Source organism: Zophobas morio, unplaced genomic scaffold, assembly GCF_036711695.1.
Source record: "Zophobas morio isolate AGI-343-1 ecotype UQ-CSIRO unplaced genomic scaffold, CSIRO_AGI_Zmor_V1 ptg000010l, whole genome shotgun sequence".
In the NCBI taxonomy this organism is placed as follows: domain Eukaryota; kingdom Metazoa; phylum Arthropoda; class Insecta; order Coleoptera; family Tenebrionidae; genus Zophobas; species Zophobas morio.
Window position 1 is genome coordinate 1,991,217 of NW_026972115.1, and position 22,619 is coordinate 2,013,835.

Consider the following 22,619-nt stretch of genomic DNA (forward strand, 5'->3'; position numbering starts at 1 on the left):
TCAAAAGCTATCACAAAAGGTCCCCGAGATTCTTTCAACTACTTCAAAAAAAAAAAAACAAAAAGAATCCCCGACATTCTTTCAAAATACTTCAAATATCAGCACAATGGGTTCCCGAGATTCTTTAAAACTACTTTAAAAACCAGCACAAAGGGTCCCCGAGACTCTTTAAACTACTTCAAAAAAAGAAAACAGAAGGAATCGTTGACATTCTTTCAAACCCCTTCAAAAACAAAACAAAAGCGGTCTCTGTGATTCTTTCGAACTACTTCAAAAACCAGACACAAGTGGTCCTCGAAATCTTTCAGTTACTTCAAAAACAAAAAATATGGGTCTCCGAGATTTTTTAAAACTACTTCAAAAACCAGAACAAGGGTTCCCCGAGACACTTTAAAACTACTTCAAAAACCAGCACAAGGAGTTCCCGAGATTCTTCAACTACTTTAAAAATAAAAAAAGGGTCCCCCAAGATTCTTTCAAAATACTGCAAAAACCAGCACAGAGGTCCCCGAGATTCTTTAAAACTACTTCAAAAACTATCACAAGAGGTCCCCGAGATTCTTTCAACTACTTCAAAAAAAAAACAAAAAGAATCCCCGACATTCTTTCAAAATGCTTCAAAAACCAGCACAATGGGTTGCAGAGATTTTTTAAAACTACTTCAAAAACCAAACACAAGTGGTCTTCGAGATTCTTTCAGTTACTTCAAAAACAAAAAATATGGGTCTCCGAGATTCTTTAAAACTACTTCAAAAACCAGAACAAGGGTTCCCCGAAACACTTTAAAACTACTTCGAAAACCAGCACAAGGAGTTCCCGAGATTCTTTCAACTACTTTAAAAATAAAAAAGGGGTCTCTGAGATTCTTTCAAAATATTGCAAAAACCAGCACAGGGATCTCCGAGATTCTTTAAAACTACTTCAAAAACTAGCTCAAGGGCTCTCCGAGACTCTTTCAACTACTTCCAAAAAAACACAAGGAATCCTTGACAGTCTTTCAGATCACTTCAAAAACAAAACAAAAGCGGTCCTTTTTCAGCTACTTCAAAAAGAAAAATTGGTGTCTCCGAGATTCAAAACTACTTCAAAAACCAGCACAAGGGGTCCCCGACATTCTTTAAAACTACTTCAAAAACCAGCACGAGTGGTTCCCTGGATTCTTTCAACTACTTAAAAAAAAACAAAATGAATTTCCGACATTCTTTCAAACCACTTCAAAAACAAAAAAAAGGGTCTCCGAGTTCCTTCGAACTGCTTCAAAAACCAAACACAAGCGATTCCCGAGATTCTTTCAAAGTTCTACAAAAAGAAAGAGGTCCCTGAGATCCTTCAAACTACTTCAAAAATGCGACACAAGGGGTGCCCGAGATTCTTTAAATCTACTTCAAAAACAAAAAGGAAGAGTTACCGGGGATCTTTCAAACTCTATGTAGGTACTTCAAAAACAAGCACAAAGTTCTTTCAACTACTTAAAAAAACGAAAGGGTCTCCGGGATCCCTCAAACTACTTTAAAAATCACACACAAAAGGTCCCCGAGATTCTTTCAAAGTCCTTCAAAAACAAAACGAAAGAGGTCTCCGAGATCCTTCAAACTACGTACTTCAAATATCAGACACAAGGAATCCCCGAGGTTTTTTCAAAAAGAAAGAGGTCTCCGAGGAGATTCTTCAAACTACATACTTCAAAATTCGGACAAAAAGGCTCCCCGAGGTTCTTTCAAATTATGTACTTCAAAAACCAGCACAAGGGTTGCCCGAGATTTTTTCAAACTACTTTAAAAACCAGATACAAGGAAAGGGTCCCCGAGATAAACTTTTGTACTGGCAATGCTAAATATTGGAATCCATGCTAGTACGTCAGTTCAGAGTTGTCAGTTTTGGCATGAGCACGCTTAGCAAACGTGTTGATTGGTTGAGACAATGACAGCTTTCATAAATGTCACTTTGACAATTAGGTATGTCATAAAATTGTAAATATGTCGCCAACCTCACAAAAAAAGTCACAAATATTAACAATCACTCGGTACTTTAGTCGAAAGTTTGGCGCAAATTTTGCGGTTAGTTACTTTTGCTGAAAATCCCTGTATAGTTATTTATCAGAGGTACTCAAAATCCGCGGAACAATTTAAAAGCATATTAAAACAAAAGTTCCTCTTTGAAGAAAATGGAACAAAATTCCACTTACCATTTTTAACATGAATGTGTAGACACTCTCAGATTCACTATTTACTACACAAAGGAAATGAGCATAGATATGGAAGGAAACACTCGGAAGGTGGGTTGATCGATAAGATTTGCGGTCATTTTGACGTCATTTTTTTAAGTGAAATTTTATTTTGCTTACACATTTGCAGCATTACTATTTAAACAATTATTACTACACAAAATTTGTTTTTTTTTTGTTTTTTCAGAATCTTCTGTTGGGTACTTCTGACGGACTCGCAACTTACATTACTTTTAGTTACTTCAATTTTATACGGTTGTAGTGGTTCTGGATGTTTTTTTATTTTATTCCAGGTTTATCATAGAGAGTGGTCCCACAGTTGATGTTGTTCACAATCAACACTAATTGTGATCCGATGAAATAAAATTAAACCTAAGTTATTCTATTAGTACAGTTAGTACAGTGTCGTATAATTGGCCACACATTCTTCGTTGTTTATCTCCAAAAAAATCCACTTGGAAAACGTGTTAAAACGGTCGTGTTAACCTCGCAGTGTGGTCCGCTCACAAACAATTGTTTATGTTTAAAAACGTTTAAGTGCAAACGCGCGTGTTGTGGTGTTAATCGAGCCCCAAAGTGCCCCCACGATGGAAACCATGGACTCCAGCGACTACTTCCAAAGTTACCAAGATTTGTCGGTAAGAACACATTGACGTAAGAGACATAAGGACAACCTAACCTCAATTTTTCACGTTTATTTATCCAACTCTAACAATTGTTTTCCCGAAGTTTTGACCCGCAAACATCCCTATGAACGCATTGGGCGTGTTACTAAACCCATCGACAATATGCTCGAAGGGTTTCAGCCGCCCTTCTTTAAGCCATTGCAAATTCTGCTGAATACCTTCATCCCACTGGTCCTTGAACCGAGTCACCTTAAATCCTTCCATCACCAGGTGCTGCACTTTCACGGTAGTCTGTACTTCGCTGGCTAAAACGAAGCGCCATTACATGAAACTACGTCATTCAGGTTACACTACCTGTAGCTTTTATTTTCGAGTTGTAAGTGGAAATGGCCCCACAGATAACCACCCGGCCGAATTTTTTCATCTTGGTCAAAACGCTGCTGCTGATCTCCCCGCCTACGCTGTCGAAGTAGCAATGCACGGTATCCTTCGTTGCTTTGGACAGATCTTTCTCGAAATTCTTCGAGTTATAACTAACGTAATGGTCGTAGCCGACTTCCTTGACCAAGCGCTCCCCCTTTTCGACCGAGCTGGTGATCCCCACGGCTTTGCACCCTTTTATCTTCGCGATCTGCCCCACGATGGTCCCCACGCCGCCGGCGGCGCTCGACACCACCACGGTGTTGCCCTTCATGGGCTTGCCCATGTGCAACAGCCCGAAGTAGGCCGCGTTGCCGGGCATCCCCAGCACGCTCAGAGCCAACGACCGCGATAACCCATCATATCCGGTTAAAAGTCTGGGTTTTCGTAGGCAGAAATCGCCAGCGACGTCTTTGGCAATGGTGTGGGTCCTCCAGCCCCACTCTCCTACGACGGACGACCCCACAGGGAAGTCGTTGTTCTGGCTCTCTATTACCCTGCAAACGGGGAAGGTTAGCACTGTTCGGGGGTTAGAAAAACACGTTACTTGGCTACTTGTTCAGACAACATGGTTTGACCCACTTTTGGGGGGTACACCCTCTGGTAGGGGTCCACGCTTATGTATCTAGCTTCTACTAGAAACTCTCCTTGCTGGAGGGGCCGCAGCTTTTCTTCGACGATTTTGAAATTGTCGAGGGTTGGGGTCCCTTCGAATTTTCGCTTGAGGATTATAACTTTTGCTGTCATTGCGTTTTTGATTGACACTGAAAGGAATCTTTGACATTTTAGTGATAACATTGTGAGGTTAGGGGTATTTTTGGGAGGTCTGGGAGAGTTCAAAGTTGCACGAGGCTGGAGGGGGAAGTACTGATGTACCTTTGGGGGAAGTTCGAAACGTTGCAAGCGTGAAAAGCGGACAGAATTGTAGCGAGTTGTTTGCACTAACGACCTTCGGAATAGCTTCGCTACGAATGATAATAAATGTGCAAGTTCATGTCTATTTTTATCTTCACTGTTTATCTTTTTGGAGTGTTTTTATTTGCAGTGGAAACAATTTAAGTAATTTGTTTGATGATTTGTTATAAAAGAGAAAGAACGTGTAGTTGTGTCCTTGCTTTCGTACTTTGAGTACTACTCATTACGTGAAACTGATTGTAACAGAACTGCTGTGTCATGCTATCGATAACTAATCAGTCTGAACAAAAGTCATATAACAGGTAGACACAATTATTTTTCCCAATTGTGATTCAAAATGACGACGGCAAGAAAGTACGTTTACGCCCGAAAATTTGAAGGTTTTCCTAAAGAAGGCGACTTGCAGTTGGTCGAAGAGAAATTGCCGCAGCTCAAAGATGGGGGTGAGAATATTTGATTTTTCCTAAAAAAATCCGGTTACGTATTTACTCGTTGGTCGTGTAGAGTTCCTTTCCAAGGCTGTCTATTTGAGCGTTGACCCTTACATGCGCGCCTATGCACCATCCCTAAAACTTGGAACCACCTTCATTGGCGGACAAGTCGCCGTGTAAGTTTTCCCCATTCCCCAAATTTCGACAATAATCTACCTTCTATCAAGGGTCACCGAAAGCAAAAACATTACCCACCCCGTTGGCCAGTACATCGTGGGCAACTTCGGCTGGCGCACCCACACCATCTCCGACAACGAATCCGAGCTCTACGTCCTCCCCGACTTCGACAAGCTCCCTCTATCCCTAGGAGTCGGCGTCCTAGGAATGCCAGGGTAAGCACCCCGATCCAGTCACGCCAAATCTGACCCAGATTTAGGAACACCGCGTACTTCGGCTTCCTGGAGATCTGCCAGCCCAAACCTGGCGAGACCGTGGTGGTCACAGGAGCAGCCGGCGCGGTGGGCAGCCACGTCGGCCAAATCGCCAAAATCAAAGGTTGTACAGTCATCGGGATAGCCGGATCAGACGAAAAGGGTAAATGGTTGGTCGACGATTTAGGGTTCGACCACTTCATCAACTACAAGGACGACAAGTTCAAGGAGAAACTGGAGCAAGCGACGCCGAAGGGCGTGGATTGCTATTTCGATAACGTGGGTGGGGAGATTAGCTCGATTGTGATAAGCAGGATGAACCTTTATGGGCGAGTGTCTGTCTGTGGGTCTATTTCTGGGTACAATGACACCGAACCGGCGAAAGGTGAACTTGTTTTCTTGGAAAAGTGGGTTTTATGGGTTTTGGGTTGCAGCCACTACGATTCAGCGGTTTTTGGTCGGCAAACAGCTGAAGATGGAAGGGTTCATCGTGAGGAGGTGGACTGAGCGGTGGGGGGAGGGCATTTTGCAAAACAAGCAGTGGATTCAAGAGGGGAAGTTGAAGTACAGCGAGACTGTGACAGAGGGCTTCGAGAACATGTTCCAGGCGTTTGTCGACATGTTGAAAGGGGGGAACATCGGGAAAGCTGTTGTGAAGGTGTAACACCGTGTATTTTCTAAATAAAATGCTTGACTATGTTTTCGAGTTTTATTTTAACCTTTCAATGTAGTTGCTAAGTTGCAAAGAAACAATGAAGTTTGTAATCAACTTTATCTCGTGCCACCGATCGTTCCATCGCGTCACCAGAAACCCCTCTACTTTGAGTTCTTTAGCCACCATGAAACCCTGAATCGGCGTCACTGCAAATAAAAATCCTTCAATGCTCAACCACGTTTCTAGTCATCTTTGAGCGTCTTAGTTTCGTTGTACCCAGAAATAGCCCCACACATCGCCCGAAATGGTTCATCCTACTGAAAATCGTTGAACTGATCTCACCACCCACATTGTCAAAAAAACAATCCACGCCTAAAGGGGTCGCCTCGATGAGTTTCTCTTCGAATTTCTTGTCTTTGGCCGACGACTGTGCAGCCCAGGATTTTGGCCTGCGGCTGCTGTGACCACCACGGTCTCCCCTTTGGGATGGCAGATCTCGAGCAGGCCGAAGTAAGCCGTGATCCTAGAACTGCGTTAGACTTGGACGGATCGGGGGGTTTTTCGTACAATCGCACGCAAATGTTTTGAGCCAATGGGCGGATCATTTTTGCCGGTCGTCACCGAAGGAGGCGGTCCAAATCGTCCAAGGGCAGAATTTGTAGGTAGGCTCAAACTACAACGAAATTTACGTGTTGACCAAATTCTTACCCTGAAATAGTTTTAATTTTATAAATACTTACTCTGAATTAGTTTTAATTTTATAAATACCCTATCTAAAATGTTCAGAATATGATGAGTCTATACTTGTGATTTACCATTTCATTAATATTTTTTGGATTTGTTTATACATACAGGGTGACTCAAAAAAAAAATGACTGAGTCAATTTATTTTATTGAAGAAATCAAGAATTGCAAAACTGAATACTTTGAAATCTTGTCAATTGGTTAGAAAAAAAAAACCTGTCCTGCTCTAATAACATCGAGAATATGCTCAAAATCACACTAATATTAGGTCTAATTGTGCCGACCATAGTTATAAAATTCACATTAAAGTAAGTCACGGACATTTTTTGAAGTGTACTACATTTCAAAAAGCAAAAAAAATCTTCAGTTTATAAACTTCTTAATTTTGGTTTAAAGTTTATCAATCATATTTGACGCTTTATTTTATCCGTTCCATTTGTTATCCTTTACTGCGGTCTCTCTTGGGTCGAACGTTCTTCGACCGATAGGATAATTTATTACTTCCGACATCTTTTCGGTGACAAATTTAATCTTCGCATACTTCAGCGTAGTTAGTGAACTCATTGTGACCACTGAAATATACAAAGAGTAAATTTTGAAATGGAACGAAAGTCGAAGAATACTTTCAAAGCCACGATCAAAATGTATTTGCTTATCTTCGCCAAAAAATGCATGACGTCATCGTAAAATTTGATGTGATGAGTCTATACCTGTGATTTATCATTGCAGTAATATTTTTAGATTTACTTATACAGCCTGACTCAAAAAAAGGTCACTTCGATTTTCGATTTTTCGTTTTTTCGACCAACACTTTCATCGAATTAGATTTTTCAGTTTCCATTTTTCTATCAACTTTTCGATTTTATTACTTTCTAATTTTCTGATTTTTCAAATTTGCGGTATTTTGATTTTTCGGGTTTTCAGTTTTTTCGTTTTTCGTTTTTTTAATTTTTCGTTTTTTTGATTTTTCGATGTTTCGATTTTTTAATTTGCCATTCTTTCAATTTTCGATTTTTCGTCTTTCCATTTTTAGCTTTTTTGATTTTTCTGTTCGTCAGTTTTTAGACTTTGCAATTTTTTTGCATTTTTCGATTATATTTTACTTTCCGATTTTTTTGATTTTTGAATTCTCGATTTTACGTTTTTAATTCTTCGATTTCCGATTTTTCAATTTTCCGGTTTTTTAATTATTCTATTCTCGATTTTTCGATTTTCCATTAATCATACAATTTTTCGATTTTTCGGTTGTTTTATTTTTCGACCTTCGATTTTTCAACTTTCGATTATTCGATTTTCCATTTTCTGATTTTACGATTTTTCGATTTGCGATTTTTCGATTTTCGTTTTTCCGCTTTTGTGGTTTTTCGATTTTTCTGTTTGTTTCAGTTTTTATGGTTCTGCAATTTGCAGCTTTTAGATTTCAATTTTGTTACTTTCCGATTTTCCACTTTTCGATTTTTTGATTTTTCAATTTTTAGGCCCTGCAATTTTTTTACTTTTCGCTTTTTCGAGTATTTGTTTCATCGAATTTTCGAGTTTTCGATTTTTCGGTTTTTCCATTTTCCGATTTTCGATTTTTCGATTTTCCATGTTTAGATATTTTTCGATTTTTTTTATTTTTCGATTGTTCTGTTCGTCAGTTTTGAGACTTTGCAATTTTTACTTTTCCACTTTTCTATTATTTTAGTTTCGGATTATTCGATTTTTGAATTTTCGTTTTTTTTTTCATTTTTCGATTTCCGATTTTTTAATTTTTCGATTTTTCGATTTTCCAATCTTCGATTTTACGATTTTTCGATTTTTCTGTTCGTCAGTTTTTAGGCTTTGCAATTTGTTTACTTTTCGATTTTTCGATTATTTTTTTCCAGTTTTTTGATTTTTGAATTGTCGACTTTTAGAGTTTTCAATATTATGAATTTTTGAATTTTCGGTTTTCCTATTTTTCGATTTTTGATTTTTCCATTTTTCGGTTTTTTGATTTTTCAATTCTCGGTTTTTCAATCTTGCAAATTTTTGATTTTTCAGATTTGTGAATTTCCAGTTTTTCGATCGACCTACGCATTAGATTAACTGAAATTTCGGTTTTCGGTTTTTCCATTTTTAGATTTTTGATTTTCCAGTTTTGTATTTTCAGATTATCTGTTGTTCGCATATCTGATTTATCAAATTTTCGATTTTTCGGCTTTTCGATTTTTCGATATTTGATTTTCGAATTTTCGATTGTTCAGTTTTCCATTTTTCAGCTTTTAGGCTTCAATTTTTTTACTTTTCGATTTTCCAAATTTTCGAGTTTCAATTTTCAGATTTTTGATTTTTCGATTTTCTTTTTAAATCTTTGAATTTTTCGGTTTTGATTTTTCGAATTTTTGATTTTTAATTTTTCCATTCTTCGGTTTTTAGACTTCAATTTTCTTTCTTTTAAATTTTTCGATATTCTATTTTCCGCTTTTCGGAATTTTCGATTTTCAGTTTTCAGACTTTCGATGATTAGAATTTTGGATTTTTCAGTTTTATGATTTTTCGATTTTTAGAAAATTTGAGTAGTCGAATTTTCAATTTTTCAATTCATCGATTTTTCCATGTTCAATTTTTCAATTTAAATTTTGCTATTTTCAATTTGTCCATTGTCGATTTTTAGAATTTTCGGTTTTTCAATTTTTCCATTCTCAACTGTTGGACTTCAATTTTGTTACTTTCCGATTTTTTGGTTTTCTATTTTCCAATTTTCAGAATTTCCAAGTTTCTTTATTCAGATTTTCGATTTTCCACTTTTTCGATTTTAGATTTTTCGAATTTTTGTTTTTCCAATTTTTTGCTTTTTCGATTTTTCTGTTCGTTTCAGTTTTTAGGCTTTGCAATTTTTTTTACTTTATATTTTGATTATTTTAATTTCCGATTTTTTTTATTTTTGTTTTTGATTTTTTTAATTTTCATTATTACAAATTTTTGACTTTTCGATTTTTTGGTTTTCCCGTTTTTCAATTTTCGATTTTTCGATTTTTGAGGTTTGTGAATTTCCACTTTTCGGTCGACCTAGGTATTTGATTCATTAAATTTTCGATTTTTTGATTAGCCATTTTTAGATTTTCGATTTTTACGATTTGTATTTTTCGATTTTCTGTTTTTTGCATTAGTGAATTTCAGTTTTTCCGATTTTTGATTTTGCGCATATTTGATTAATCAAATTTTCGAAAAAGTTACCATGCTTACAAAAACTTCAAAACATCTACAATATTTCAAAGTATTCAGTTTTGCTATTCTTGATTTCTTCAATAAAATAAATTGACTCAGTCATTAACTTTTTTGAGACACCCTGTATAACCAAATCTAAAAAATAATAATGCAGTGATAAATCACAAGTATAAAACTCATCATATTTTATACATTTAAGATAGGATTTATTCTGCAAAATTTTGAGGTGACGTCAAAAATTTTTTAGAGGGGATAAGCAAATATATTTTAATTAAAAATGTATCATGTTTATCATGATTTTAAAACATCTGCAAGATTTCAAAGTATTCGATTTTGCAAATTCAAAATTAAATTGCAAAATATTGTTTTATAATTTTGATTTTTTTTCCAAAAATCTGGACGTTTCGGATAAAAACTCAACACGGAGTCATAAACTACATGTGTAGGACTGTTACTGTATACAATTTAAAACCCATTTACTATGCATACATTTGAAGTGACGTCATCACATTATTGGTGGGGATGATTAGACAAATTTAATAATTTTGCGACATTTATGAAAAAAATATCAGTTAACAAAAATGGCACGTTTTTATTATTATGCCAGTTACATGTCACTCAACGACAATATCGTTTTTTGTTAAGAGTATTTTATTTGAAAAAGTGATGAAATTTTTTATACGGAACAGTTGGTCGAAAGATGTTAGAAAGCAAAATAATTCATGTCCGGACCATCGTTACTCACGAACGAAAGTGACCATTATTTTATGGGAACAACTACCTGCTAAATCTTCTCCGACAAATTCGAGAGAACTGGTGTGAGCCATAAATATTTCTTACCAAATTTAAATTTCGTTGTAGTTTGAACCTACCTACAAATTCTGCCCTTGAAGGATTTGGACCGCCTTCTTCGGTGAGGGCAGGCAAAAACGATCCGCCCATAGGCTAGGATGCCTAGGCCTAAGGTTTTGTGCGAAGCGACTCACTTGGCCACTTAGTAACCTATGAGGGTCGAGCCGAGGGTCATAGTTGTCGAGTAAACCCGCATGTAGGGGTCGACGCTCGGGTAAAGGGCGTGCCCCAAGTACTCTGCGGAAGCTGTTCATGAGATGGCGTTAAAGGTGGGTGTTTTTTCTCAAAGCAGTCTTGAAGTTCGGGTAGTTCCTCTTCGACTAGCTTTAAGTCGGATTTCTTAGGCATACCGTTAAAGTATCTTACCAAGGTAAATTTATGCGCTTTTAGCATTTTCAAATGGAGATAAAAATGATGATCCAGGTGATACTTTGGATTGTACCATGGAAACCCGATAAATTAAAATAAGCAAGCTTTGAAAATTGACGACTCATTGTTAATTTTGTCAACTGTACTCTGACCCCAGTGTACTGATATGTCCCGACACCCAATGTTTGTGTTTGTATACAAGCCACGCCTCGCGTATTTTGATGCCAATGATTAGATCGACCTTCACAGCGCACTTTGCACCTCACCTCAGAAAGTCCACACTGTTTGCTCATCGTTCGCGCTATAAAAACAGACGCCAAAAATTTTGGTTAGGTTTTTAGCAAACGGTGTCACAATGGTGAAAGCGCGTAAGTACGTCTACGTCAAACACTTCAATGGTTTCCCAAAAGAGGACGACTTGGAATTGGTTGAGGAAGAATTGCCGCCACTGCAAGACGACGGTAAGAAAAAAAATCCACACAGGCATCACTTCTAGGATTACTTTTAGAATACCTGGTAGAAGCCGTCTACTTAAGTCTCGACCCCTATTTGCGATCATCCGCCTTCAAACTAAGCCTAGGCACAACCTACATAGCTTTCCAAGTAGCGAAGTGAGTTATTTTGAATCCATCGTAGCAAAATACTCAAATCCGGTCTCTAGAGTCGTACAAAGCAAAAATGCGCAGCACCCGGTGGGTCAGCACGTCGTGGGCAACCTGGGCTGGCGCACCCACACTATCTGCAACCCCAAAACCCAAGTAACCCCACTGCCAAACTACGGCGGGCTTCCACTTTCGCTCGCTCTGGGTGTTCTAGGGGTATCTGGGTAAGCCACCAACCCCAAACACCAACCCTCTAACCTAAATGTAGTCTCACAGCCTATTTCGGTTTTCTCGAAATCTGCCAACCCCAACCAGGTGAAACCGTAGTCGTGACGGGAGCCGCGGGTGCTGTGGGTAGCGTAGTAGGCCAAATTGCCAAAATCAAAGGGTGCACGGTGGTGGGGGTGGCGGGGTCCGACGAGAAGGGTAAATGGTTAGTGGACGACCTGGGTTTTGACAAGTTCGTCAACTACAAGGATAAGGATTTCGTGACGAAGCTAGCCGAAGCCACTCCCAAGGGAGTTGACTGCTTTTTTGACAATGTGGGTGGGGAGGTTTGTTCCAATGTGATGTACAGGATGAATTTACGTGGAAGGGTGGCGCTGTGTGGGGCGGTTTCGTGCTACAATGACGTTACGCCGAGTAAAGGTAAATTCTGGGCTGTGGTGGGCTTTTGATGGTTGTTTGGGTTTTAGTTACTAATTTCAATGCGCCGTTGATTTGGAATGAGGTTAAAGTGGAAGGGTTTATTGTGTCGAGGTGGAGTGCGAGGTTTGGGGAAGGAGTCCAAGGGATGGTGAGGTGGATTAAGGAGGGGAAGTTGAAGTTGAGACGGTGACGGAAGGGTTTGAGAATATGTTTAAGGCGTTTGTGGATATGCTGAATGGGGGAAACACTGGAAAGACTGTTGTTAAAGTGTAACGACTGCAAGTTTTATAAAATAAATTAGACTGTAAGTGACTACGTGTTTTAATTTTTGTATTGTTATTAAAATAACAGACGTTACGTTGTTTGCCTTTCCTTTTTGTAGCCAGAAAAAAGATTACCATTTATGTCTTCTTACCTACGTCTTTGATGGGCGGTAATTCCTCTTTCACTAGTTTCAAATCGCCGGCTTAGGGTAAACCTTCAAACTGTTTGTCGAGGACGTACTTTTTTGCTATGACCATGTTTTCGGTATTCTGAGCAAGAGTCTAACCTGAGCCGTCTGTGGGAGTATTTATATCGGCACACTCCCATATATTTAATCCAAGGTTGAGTTAATTTATTGCCCCATTATTAGATAGGCGATGATCCAGGGTTTTCTAAACGCGTTAAGAAATTTTTACTTCGCCCTTGTTAGATAACACACCATAATTAGAATCTTGCGTGCGTTCGGAGACCAAATATAAAATTTTCCTTTTCTACTACAATAACAATAACAGTTGAGCTATTTTTAGAAACACCTAAATATTTAGAGATAAAATTTTAATAAATAAAGATGGCTGAACTTAATATTGTTTATTTAATATAAACAAAAATTAACAAGTCGCTTAGACTTTAACAATAGCTTTCCCAGTATTACCCCCCTGCAACATATCCACGAAGGCCTTAAACATGTTTTCAAACCCTTCGGTCACAGTCTCTCTATACTTCAATTTTCCTTTCTTAATCCAGTTCTTATTTTGCTCAATACCTTCAAACCATCGATCCATCCATTTGTGCACCACGAAGCCTTCCATCTTCAGTTGTTTGAAAACTAGGGCGAACTGCACCGCATCCGCTATAACCCAAACCCTTGAAGCAACCCTTCAAACAATAAACATACGTCTAACTTACCCTTCGCGTCGTCCTTATCGTTGTACCCAGAAATCGCTCCACAGACAGAAACCCGTCCGAACAAATTCATTCTGTTCAAGATCTTCGTACTTAGTTGCCCCCCTACATTATCGAAGTAGCAATCAACCCCTTTGGGCGTTGCTTGTAGCAGCTTCTGGTCAAAATCCTTGTCTTTGTAGTTGAGGAAAGTGTCAAACTTGAGGTCGTTCACCAACCACTTGCCCTTTTCGTCCGACCCGGCTATCCCGATCACCGTACAACCCTTTATTTTGGCAATTTGGCCCACGATGCTCCCGACGGCACCAGCCGCCCCTGAAACCACCACGGTTTCTCCAGGCTGGGGTTTGCAGATTTCCAAGAAGCCGAAATAGGCCGTGTTGCTAGAAATTATTAGAATTACTTAGCAAAATTCTAGGATTGCGTCAATAGTGTTACCCAGGCATGCCCAAAACACCCAAAGAGAACGAAAGAGGTAGCCCTTCAGGGTCTGGAATCAACCAAGCACTAGGGAAACCTCTAGGGTTAGGAGTGTCATCGACTATGGTGTGCGTCCTCCAACCGAATTCTCCCACGACATATTTACCAACCGGGTACTTCGAGTTTTTGCTTTCCAGTACCCTAAAAGAGTGACATTATTGTTTTCAAAGGTTTTGGTAGTTGTGGGTCCTCACTTGGCTACTTGGGATCCAATGAACGTCGTTCCTAGTTTTACAGTAGGTGCATAGGCTCTCATGTATGGGTCCACGCTCAAATAAACCGCTTCCGTTAAAAATTCTGCAAAAAACACCGCAATTTCAAAGGTTACAACCTGGTTTTCGTACCTCCGTCTTTGATGGGTGGCAATTCCTCTTCTACTAATTTCAAATCGGTCGCTTTTGGTAGTCCGACGAACTGTTTTTCAAAAATGTATTTTTTTGCTTTGATCATGTTTGCACTATTCTGAGCAAACCCAGTGAGCAAGCGTCTAATTTGAGTTGACACTGGAAATATTTATATCGGCAGGTTGCAGTTCGGAAGGTCACAAATTTTTTAGTTGAATTATCAGTTAGGAGATGATGCAGCTCTTTCTAGAAGCACTAAATAATTGGAACGTGGGCCTTGTTTGATAAGAAACGATAATTGTGATTTTTTATTCATGTAAAGACTGGGGTTGTTAGAAAAAGCCTGGGGGACAGGTTTGAAATTTTCGTGCCACTACACTAGTAATGACCGTGAACGGAGGCTATTTTTAGAAACTTGTAAACATTAGGAGAAATGTTTTAGACTGATAGCTCGAAACTGCACTTTATCTTTATTTTTACTTCCCGAGCGTAAGCAAAGGAAGTATTGTAATCGAGTCCGTCGGCCGACTCTCTACTTTTACGTTTTCTCGATCTTTCATGACCCCTAGAAGACGAAGAAATAGGTCTCCCATTTCCGTCTGTCTGTCCGTCTGTCTGTCCGTCTGTCTGTCCGTCTGCCGTCCCGGATTTTTATTAGACAGATAATCTCCGAAAGTACTCGACCGATTGTTGTGAAATTTCGTACTTATATTAAGAATTTCATGTAGATGGTAAAACGCTAACCAAAATTTGTCTAATCATCCCCACCACTAATGCGATGACGTCACTTCAAAATTGTACATAGTAAGTGGGTTTTCAATTGTATAAAATAACATAGTCCTACACATGTAGTTTACAACTCTGAATCGACTTTTCACCCGAAACGTCCAGATTTTTGGAAAAAAAATCAAAATTATAAAACAACATTTTGAAATTTAATTTTTAATCTGCTAACCAGAATGCTTTGAAATGTTGCAGATGTTTTAAGGCTATAAAGAGCATCATAAATCTTTAGTCAAAAAATATTTGCTTATCCCCTCCAAAAACTTGATGACGTCAGCTCAAAAGTTTGTGGAATAAATCATATCTAAAATGTACAAAATATGATGAGTCTGTACTTGTGATCTATCACTCCATTCATATTTTTTGGATTTGCATATACAGGGTGACTCAAAAAAAATTAATGAATGCGTAAATATATTTTATTGATTTAATCAAGAACTACAAAACCGAATGCTCTGAAATCTTGCAGATGTTTTAAGGTTATAAAGAGCATAATAAATTTTTAGTCAAAATATATTTGGTTATCTTCTACAAAAAACTGATGACGTCAGCTCGAAACTTTGCCGAATAAATCATATCTAAAATGTACAAAATATGATGGGCCTGTACTTGTCATTTATCACTCCATTCATATTTTTTGGATTTGCATATACAGAGTGACTCAAAAAAATTAATGAATGCGTAAATATATTTTATTGATTTAATCAGGAACTACAAAACGGAATGCTCTGACATCTTGCAGATGTTTTAAGGTTATAAAGAGCATAATAAATGTTTAGTCAAAATATATTTGCTTATCCCCTCCAAAAACTTGATGACGTCAGCTCGAAAATTTGCCGAATAAATCATATCTAAAATGTACAAAATATGATCAGTCTGTACTTGTGATCTATCACTCCATTCATATTTTTTGGATTTGCATATACAGGGTGATTCAAGAAAATAAATGAAAGCGTAAATTTATTTTACTGATTTACTCAGGAACTACAAAACCGAATGCTTCGAAATCTTGAAGATATTTTAAAATTATCATAAGCATGGTAAATTTTTGATCAAAACGTATTTGGTCGTCCCCCCTAAAAAATTTATGACGTCACCACAAAATTTTGCTGAATAAATCCTATCTAAAATGTACAAAATATGGTGAGTCTCTTCTTGTGATTTATCATTCCATTCAAATTTTTTCGATTTGCATATACAGGGTGACTCAAAAAAATTTATGAATGCGTAAATTTATTTTATTGATTTAATCAGGAACTACAAAACCGAATGCTTTGAAATCTTGCAGATGTTGTAAGGTTATAAAGAGCATAATAAATTTTTAGTCAAAATATATTTGGTTATCTTCTACAAAAAACTGATGACGTCACTCAAAAGTTTGCCGAATAAATCGTATCTAAAATGTACAAAATATGATGAGTCTGTACTTGTGATTTATCATTCCATTCATATTTTTGGATTTGCATATGCAGGGTGACTCAAAAAAATTAATGAAGGCGTGAATTTATTTTATTTTATCGATTTAATCAGGAATTACAAAACCGAATGCTTTGAAATCTTGGGAATATTTTAAAGTTATTATAAGCATGGTAAACTTTTGTTCAAAATGTATTTGTTCATCCCTCCTAAAAAAATTGATGACGTCACCCTTAAATTTTGCTGAATAAATCCTATCTAAAATGCAAAAAATATGATGAGTTTGTACTTGTGATTTATCATTCCATTCATATTTTTTAGATTTTCTTAAGAGGTGGTTCAAAAAAATTAATGAAGTCAATTTATTTTATTGATTAAATTAAAGGCAACACTTATTATTAGTATTACACCCCAACCAACCCAATTTGGTAGACACAAAATTTGTTAAAGGAAAAACTCGGTTGAAACATAAGGGTAGCACGCTTATTTACATCGACTTTAACATTACAGACCTGCATTTGTTTTATGCGTTCACTTGATTCCGCGAATGTGAAATAGACATGTTTACAATCAACCAATTGTGAATTTCACCGTCAAGAATTAAAATAAAACCCAATGTTTTATATAATAAGCGGAAGTCGAAGCAATAAAACCGATGGTCGTTTTGTTTACAGTTTCTCTGTTTGACTCTCACGTATGCTGTTACGCTTGTCATCTTAAATTAAGAATGTTTATACATAAACGATTTTCAGTTGCCTTTCATATTACCAGACAGCGGATTTTTGTCGGGCTACGTCACGTTTAATCGGTACTAATTCCATAAATATAATTAACGATTTATTAATCAAACGAATAAGTAAATGAGAACGGGAATTAACAGCAGAGTGCAACGAAACAGCGTTATTCTAATCTCAAATAAACGAAGTGCAGTCCGCAACCGCAATGAATTCGCATCCCGCACGAGCCTTACCGAGTTTGACCTTGCCTAGCCCGACAGAAATCCGCTCTCTAGATATTACACACCGGCGCCGTATACCTGAGTAAATTGTTTCGTTATTTTATTGATTATAAGAAATCAATATTCAAAACGACCCAATTCATTTTTCCGAAAATTTGGGAATACAATAATTTTATTCTTAGTATTACACTACATCTATCCCAACTGATATACGTGTCCTTGCAAAAAATGTTGATGACGTCATCACAATTTTTTTTTAAATTCCCACTACAAAAATGTAATGAGAAAAAAAAACACAATAGGCATGCAGTCGTCAAGTTTCCGACAGCGAGGGAAGTACTGTCTAAACTCTTTAGACCAATTTTTTATGTTTGACAACGAGGGTCTGTTACGATAGTTATTGATAGTAGGAACAACAAGAATGAGACCAGGAACACTTGAAGAACCGTTTATTTAATTATTTAAATTTGGACAATAGCTTTTCCAGTGTTGCCACCTTGCAGCATATCCACAAACGCTTTCAACGTGTTTTCGAAACCCTTGGTCACAGTTTCGCTGCACTTCAATTTCCCCTCCTTGATCCACTTTTTGTTTTGCTCGATGCCCTCCATCCATCGGTCCCACCATTGATACACCATAAACCCTTCCATCTTCAGTTGTTTGGAAACTATGTCAGACTGCACAACTCCAGCTAAAACCAAAAGGGTCACCCCAAATCCACCCATTTCGGCGTACCCACCTTTCACCTCCTTGTCGTTATACGTAGAAATTGACCCACAAACAGATATCCTCCCGTGCTTATTCATCCTATGCAAAACCTCCGAACTAATCTGTCCACCCACATTATCAAAATAGCAATCCACTCCTTTGGGTGTCAATTCCTCCAGCTTCTCCTTGAACTTGGGGTCTTTGTAGTTGATGAAATTGTCAAAGTTGAGGTCGTTCACCAACCATTTACCCTTTTCCTCTGACCCAGCGATCCCGATGACCTTGCAACCCTTGATTTTGGCGATTTGGCCGACGATGCTGCCCACGGCGCCGGCGGCGCCCGACACCACGACGGTTTCGCCGGGTTTGGGCTTACAGATTTCCAGGAAGCCAAAGTAAGCCGTGTTGCTGATTAAGTTAAGTAAGAAGGGACAATTTTTGCACGATCTCTGTAGGTAGTTACCCAGTCATGCCCAAAACACCCAGATAGAAAGACAGTGGGAGACCTTCGGGGTCAGGGATGATCCAAGCCTTGGGCAAACCGATTGGAAACGGACCACCAGTGGATAGGGTGTGGGTGCGCCACCCGAAGGGTGCTACGGTGTGTTTTCCAACCGGATAGTCAGAGTTTTTGCTTTGGGTTATTCTAGACGAAAAAAAATAGTTTCGGGAGTTTTTGTGGCTTGGTGACTTACTCGGCGACTTGGGTTCCCAGGAATGTCTCTCCGATGGGTACACTGTCTGACATGGCCCGCATGTATGGGTCTACGCTCAAGTAGACGGCTTCTGCTAGAAATTCTAGGAAATGGTCTTATTGAAATAAAATAATTGAAAGTGGTTTTGCTACCTCCATCCGTGACTGGTGGCAATTCTTCCTCAACTATTGTCAAGTCGGTTGATTTTGGCAAACCGTCGAACTGCTTCTGGACTATGTACTTCTTGGCTTTTACCATTTTGCGTTGGTACTTCTTCTATCGTGGACTACCTTGGTCTAAGGGGTATTTATAGCGATCCATCGGTGTTATCTTGTCAAATTTGATTGTTTATTCAATTTTTTGTTTGACAATATTGACATGGCGTTTAGGCAGATTTTTGGAAAAAAAATAAAAAATTGTATACAACATTTTGAGTATGCAAAACCGAACAGAAAGGTATAGCAATAACCGTTGAGCTATTTTTAGAAACACGTAAATGTTTAGAGATAAAATTTTAAGAAATAAAGGAGGTTGAACTTAACATTGTATATTTAATATAAACAAAAATCAACAAATCGCTTATACTTTAACAACAGCTTTCCCAGTGTTAGCCCCCTGCAACATTTCTACAAACGCCTGGAACATGTTCTCAAACCCTTCAGTCACAGTTTCTCTATACTTCAATTTTCCCTCTTTAATCCAGTTCTTATTTTGTGCGATACCTTCAAACCATCGATCCATCCATCTGTGCACAAGGAAGCCTTCCATCTTCAGTTGTTTGAAAACTAGGGGGAACTGCACCGCGTCCGCTATAACCCAAACCCTTGAAGCAACCCTTCAAACAATAAACATAACTTACCCTTTGCGTCGTCCTTATCGTTGTACCCAGAAATCGCCCCACAGACAGAAGCCCGTCCGAACAAATTCATTCTGTTCAAAATCTTCGTACTTAGTTGCCCCCCTACATTATCGAAGTAGCAATCCACCCCTTTAGGCGTCGCTTGTACCAGCTTCTGGCCAAAATCTTTGTCTTTGTAGTTGAGGAAAGTGTCAAACTTGAGGTCGTTCACCAACCACTTGCCCTTTTCGTCGGACCCGGCTATCCCGATCACCGTACAACCCTTGATTTTGGCGATTTGGCCTACGATGCTCCCGACGGCACCAGCCGCCCCCGAAACCACCACGGTTTCTCCAGGCTGGGGTTTGCAGATTTCCAGGAGGCCGAAATAGGCCGTGTTACTAGAAATTGTTAGAAATAATGCAAAATTTTAGGATGTCGTCAATAGTGTTACCCAGTCATGCCCAGAACACCCAAAGAGAGCGAAAGTGGCAGCCCTTCAGGGTCTGGAATCAACCAAGCACTAGGGAAACCTCTAGGGTTAGGAGTGTCATCGACTATGGTGTGCGTCCTCCAACCGAATTCTCCCACGACGTATTTACCAACCGGGTACTTCGAGTTTTTGCTTTCCAGTACCCTAAAAGAGTGACATTATTGTTTTCAAAGGTTTTGGTAGTTGTGGGTCCTCACTTGGCCACTTGGGATCCAATGAACGTCGTTCCTAGTTTTACAGTAGGTGCATAGGCTCTCATGTATGGGTCCACGCTCAAATAAACCGCTTCCGTCAAAAATTCTGCAAAAAACACCACAATTTCAAAGGTTACAACCTGGTTTTCGTACCTCCGTCTTTGATGGGTGGCAATTCCTCTTCTACTAATTTCAAATCGGTCGCTTTTGGTAGTCCGACGAACTGTTTTTCAAAAATGTATTTTTTTGCTTTGACCATGTTTGCACTATTCTGAGCAAACCCACTGAGCAAGCGTCTAATCTGAGTTGACTCTGGAAATATTTATATCGGCAGGCTGCAGTTCGGAAGGTTACAAATTTTTTAGTTGAATTATCAGTTAGGAGATGATGCAGCTCTTTCTAGAAGCACTAAAAAATTGGAACGTGGACCTTGTTTGATGACGAACGATAATTGTGGATTTTCATTCATGTAAAAACTGGGGTTGTTAGAAAAAGCCTGGGGGACAGGTTTGAAATTTTCGTGCCACTACGCTAGTAATGACCGTGAACGGAGGCTATTTTTAGAAACTTGTAAACATTAGGAGAAATGTTTTAGACTGAGAGCTCGAAACTGCACTTTATCTTTATTACTTCCCGAGCGTAAGCAAAGGAAGTATTGTAATCGAGTCCGTCGGCCGACTCTCTACTTTTACGTTTTCTCGATCTTTCATGACCCCTAGAAGACGAAGAAATAGGTCTCCCATTTCCGTCTGTCTGTCCGTCTGTCCGTCTGTCCGTCCGTCCGTCTGTCCGTCTGTCCGTCTGCCCCCGGATTTTTATTAGACAGATAATCTCCGAAAGTACTCGACCGATTGTTGTGAAATTTCGTACTTATATTAAGAATATCATGTAGATGGTAAAACGCTAACCAAAATTTGTCTAATCATCCCCACCACTAATGCGATGACGTCACTTCAAAATTGTACATAGTAAATGGGTTTTCAATTGTATAAAATAACATAGTCCTACACATGTAGTTTACAACTCTGAATCGACTTTTCACCCGAAAAAAATTGGAAAAAAAATCAAAATTATAAAACAACATTTTGAAATTTAATTTTTAATCTGCTAACCAGAATGCTTTGAAATGTTGCAGATGTTTTAAGGCTATAAAGAGCATCATAAATCTTTAGTCAAAAAATATTTGCTTATCCCCTCCAAAAACTTGATGACGTCAGCTCAAAAGTTTGTGGAATAAATCATATCTAAAATGTACAAAATATGATGAGTCTGTACTTGTGATCTATCACTCCATTCATATTTTTTGGATTTGCATATACAGGGTGATTCAAGAAAATAAATGAAAGCGTAAATTTATTTTACTGATTTACTCAGGAACTACAAAACCGAATGTTTCGAAATCTTGAAGATATTTTAAAATTATCATAAGCATGGTAAATTTTTGATCGAAACGTATTTGGTCGTCCCCCCTAAAAAATTTATGACGTCACCACAAAATTTTGCTGAATAAATCCTATCTAAAATGTACAAAATATGGTGAGTCTCTTCTTGTGATTCATCATTCCATTCAAATTTTTTCGATTTGCATATACAGGGTGACTCAAAAAAATTTATGAATGCGTAAATTTATTTTATTGATTTAATCAGGAACTACAAAACCGAATGCTTTGAAATCTTGCAGATGTTTTAAGGTTATAAAGAGCATAATAAATTTTTAGTCAAAATATATTTGGTTATCTTCTACAAAAAACTGATGACGTCAGCTCAAAAGTTTGCCGAATAAATCGTATCTAAAATGTACAAAATATGATGAGTCTGTACTTGTGATTTATCATTCCATTCATATTTTTGGATTTGCATATGCAGGGTGACTCAAAAAAATTAATGAAGGCGTGAATTTATTTTATCGATTTAATCAGGAATTACAAAACCGAATGCTTTGAAATCTTGGGAATATTTTAAAGTTATTATAAGCATGGTAAACTTTTGTTCAAAATGTATTTGTTCATCCCTCCTAAAAAAATTGATGACGTCACCCTTAAATTTTGCTGAATAAATCCTATCTAAAATGCAAAAAATATGATGAGTTTGTACTTGTGATTTATCATTCCATTCATATTTTTTAGATTTTCTTAAGAGGTGGTTCAAAAAAATTAATGAAGTCGATTTATTTTATTGATTAAATTAAAGGCAACACTTATTATTAGTATTACACCCCAACCAACCCAATTTGGTACACACAAAATTTGTTAAAGGAAAAACTCGGTTGAAACATAAGGGTAGCACGCTTATTTACATCGACTTTAACATTACAGACCTGCATTTGTTTTATGCGCTCACTTGGTTCCGCGAATGTGGAGTAGACATGTTTATAATCAACCAATTGTGAATTTCACCGTCAAGAATTAAAATAAAACCCAATGTTTTATATAAT

The 22,619-nt window shown here is 38.0% G+C and overlaps 7 protein-coding genes and 1 pseudogene across 8 annotated transcripts in view; 3 read left to right on the plus strand and 5 right to left on the minus strand.

Annotated features, from left to right (window-relative positions):
* Positions 1–2,523: 2,523 nt before the first annotated feature.
* The window catches only part of LOC135126122 (uncharacterized), a 35,817-nt gene continuing 15,721 nt past the window's right edge, over positions 2,524–22,619 (plus strand). Inside the window, exon 1 of the mRNA XM_064051942.1 lies at positions 2,524–2,862. Coding sequence (XP_063908012.1) covers positions 2,812–2,862 — 51 coding nt within the window. The 5' untranslated portion in view covers positions 2,524–2,811. The remainder of the gene's footprint in view (positions 2,863–22,619) is intronic.
* Positions 2,900–4,247, minus strand: LOC135126123 (prostaglandin reductase 1-like). Its single transcript, XM_064051944.1, has 4 exons — positions 4,147–4,247; positions 3,818–4,034; positions 3,205–3,767; positions 2,900–3,155 (listed from the first exon to the last, which is right to left on the minus strand). Exons 2-4 carry the CDS (start codon positions 4,015–4,017, stop codon positions 2,923–2,925), a joined length of 996 nt encoding a protein of 331 aa, XP_063908014.1. The 5' UTR covers positions 4,018–4,034; positions 4,147–4,247; the 3' UTR covers positions 2,900–2,922.
* LOC135126124 (prostaglandin reductase 1-like) lies at positions 4,399–5,746 on the plus strand. Its single transcript, XM_064051945.1, has 5 exons — positions 4,399–4,628; positions 4,690–4,792; positions 4,844–5,008; positions 5,053–5,432; positions 5,482–5,746. Exons 1-5 carry the CDS (start codon positions 4,523–4,525, stop codon positions 5,709–5,711), a joined length of 984 nt encoding a protein of 327 aa, XP_063908015.1. The 5' UTR covers positions 4,399–4,522; the 3' UTR covers positions 5,712–5,746.
* LOC135126416 (prostaglandin reductase 1-like) lies at positions 5,757–10,838 on the minus strand (annotated as a pseudogene).
* Positions 11,067–12,421, plus strand: LOC135126118 (prostaglandin reductase 1-like). The gene is made up of 5 exons (XM_064051937.1): positions 11,067–11,320; positions 11,368–11,470; positions 11,521–11,685; positions 11,730–12,109; positions 12,157–12,421. The coding sequence occupies exons 1-5, from the start codon at positions 11,215–11,217 to the stop codon at positions 12,297–12,299; spliced, it is 897 nt and encodes a 298-aa protein (XP_063908007.1). The 5' UTR covers positions 11,067–11,214; the 3' UTR covers positions 12,300–12,421.
* LOC135126116 (prostaglandin reductase 1-like) lies at positions 12,947–14,520 on the minus strand. Its single transcript, XM_064051935.1, has 5 exons — positions 14,101–14,520; positions 13,951–14,053; positions 13,715–13,897; positions 13,280–13,659; positions 12,947–13,223 (listed from the first exon to the last, which is right to left on the minus strand). Exons 1-5 carry the CDS (start codon positions 14,204–14,206, stop codon positions 12,994–12,996), a joined length of 1,002 nt encoding a protein of 333 aa, XP_063908005.1. The 5' UTR covers positions 14,207–14,520; the 3' UTR covers positions 12,947–12,993.
* Positions 17,694–18,918, minus strand: LOC135126114 (prostaglandin reductase 1-like). 2 transcript variants are annotated; one of them, XM_064051932.1, is made up of 5 exons: positions 18,813–18,918; positions 18,661–18,763; positions 18,429–18,611; positions 17,997–18,373; positions 17,694–17,948 (listed from the first exon to the last, which is right to left on the minus strand). In XM_064051932.1, the coding sequence occupies exons 1-5, from the start codon at positions 18,916–18,918 to the stop codon at positions 17,719–17,721; spliced, it is 999 nt and encodes a 332-aa protein (XP_063908002.1). In that variant the 3' UTR covers positions 17,694–17,718. The 2 variants fall into 2 exon arrangements, with proteins under 2 accessions (XP_063908002.1, XP_063908001.1); XM_064051931.1 differs by having other exon boundaries at positions 17,694–18,373.
* Positions 19,192–20,535, minus strand: LOC135126115 (prostaglandin reductase 1-like). The gene is made up of 5 exons (XM_064051934.1): positions 20,339–20,535; positions 20,189–20,291; positions 19,953–20,135; positions 19,520–19,899; positions 19,192–19,469 (listed from the first exon to the last, which is right to left on the minus strand). The coding sequence occupies exons 1-5, from the start codon at positions 20,442–20,444 to the stop codon at positions 19,240–19,242; spliced, it is 1,002 nt and encodes a 333-aa protein (XP_063908004.1). The 5' UTR covers positions 20,445–20,535; the 3' UTR covers positions 19,192–19,239.

Excerpts from the sequence above, each read along its gene's own strand:
- LOC135126124 (XM_064051945.1), top strand. The coding sequence starts at position 4,523 with ATGACGACGGCAAGAAAGTACGTTTACGCCCGAAAATTTGAAGGTTTT. Across the intron at positions 4,629-4,689 it reads GCCGCAGCTCAAAGATGGGG|AGTTCCTTTCCAAGGCTGTC; the intron begins GTGAGAATATTT and ends TTGGTCGTGTAG. Across the intron at positions 4,793-4,843 it reads ATTGGCGGACAAGTCGCCGT|GGTCACCGAAAGCAAAAACA; the intron begins GTAAGTTTTCCC and ends CCTTCTATCAAG.
- LOC135126118 (XM_064051937.1), top strand. The coding sequence starts at position 11,215 with ATGGTGAAAGCGCGTAAGTACGTCTACGTCAAACACTTCAATGGTTTC. Across the intron at positions 11,686-11,729 it reads GGTGTTCTAGGGGTATCTGG|TCTCACAGCCTATTTCGGTT; the intron begins GTAAGCCACCAA and ends ACCTAAATGTAG. Across the intron at positions 12,110-12,156 it reads TGACGTTACGCCGAGTAAAG|TTACTAATTTCAATGCGCCG; the intron begins GTAAATTCTGGG and ends TTTGGGTTTTAG.
- LOC135126115 (XM_064051934.1), bottom strand. The coding sequence starts at position 20,444 with ATGGTCAAAGCAAAAAAATACATTTTTGAAAAACAGTTCGTCGGACTA. Across the intron at positions 20,136-20,188 it reads ATTGGATCCCAAGTGGCCAA|GGTACTGGAAAGCAAAAACT; the intron begins GTGAGGACCCAC and ends TCACTCTTTTAG. Across the intron at positions 19,470-19,519 it reads CGATAAGGACGACGCAAAGG|CGGACGCGGTGCAGTTCCCC; the intron begins GTAAGTTATGTT and ends TTTGGGTTATAG.
- LOC135126114 (XM_064051931.1), bottom strand. The coding sequence starts at position 18,918 with ATGGTAAAAGCCAAGAAGTACATAGTCCAGAAGCAGTTCGACGGTTTG. Across the intron at positions 18,612-18,660 it reads CTGGGAACCCAAGTCGCCGA|AATAACCCAAAGCAAAAACT; the intron begins GTAAGTCACCAA and ends TTTTTCGTCTAG. Across the intron at positions 18,374-18,428 it reads GGTGTTTTGGGCATGACTGG|CAACACGGCTTACTTTGGCT; the intron begins GTAACTACCTAC and ends TAACTTAATCAG.
- LOC135126123 (XM_064051944.1), bottom strand. The coding sequence starts at position 4,017 with ATGACAGCAAAAGTTATAATCCTCAAGCGAAAATTCGAAGGGACCCCA. Across the intron at positions 3,768-3,817 it reads TTGTCTGAACAAGTAGCCAA|GGTAATAGAGAGCCAGAACA; the intron begins GTAACGTGTTTT and ends CCCCGTTTGCAG. Across the intron at positions 3,156-3,204 it reads CTCGAAAATAAAAGCTACAG|CCAGCGAAGTACAGACTACC; the intron begins GTAGTGTAACCT and ends GCTTCGTTTTAG.
- LOC135126116 (XM_064051935.1), bottom strand. The coding sequence starts at position 14,206 with ATGATCAAAGCAAAAAAATACATTTTTGAAAAACAGTTCGTCGGACTA. Across the intron at positions 13,898-13,950 it reads ATTGGATCCCAAGTAGCCAA|GGTACTGGAAAGCAAAAACT; the intron begins GTGAGGACCCAC and ends TCACTCTTTTAG. Across the intron at positions 13,224-13,279 it reads CGATAAGGACGACGCGAAGG|CGGATGCGGTGCAGTTCGCC; the intron begins GTAAGTTAGACG and ends TTTGGGTTATAG.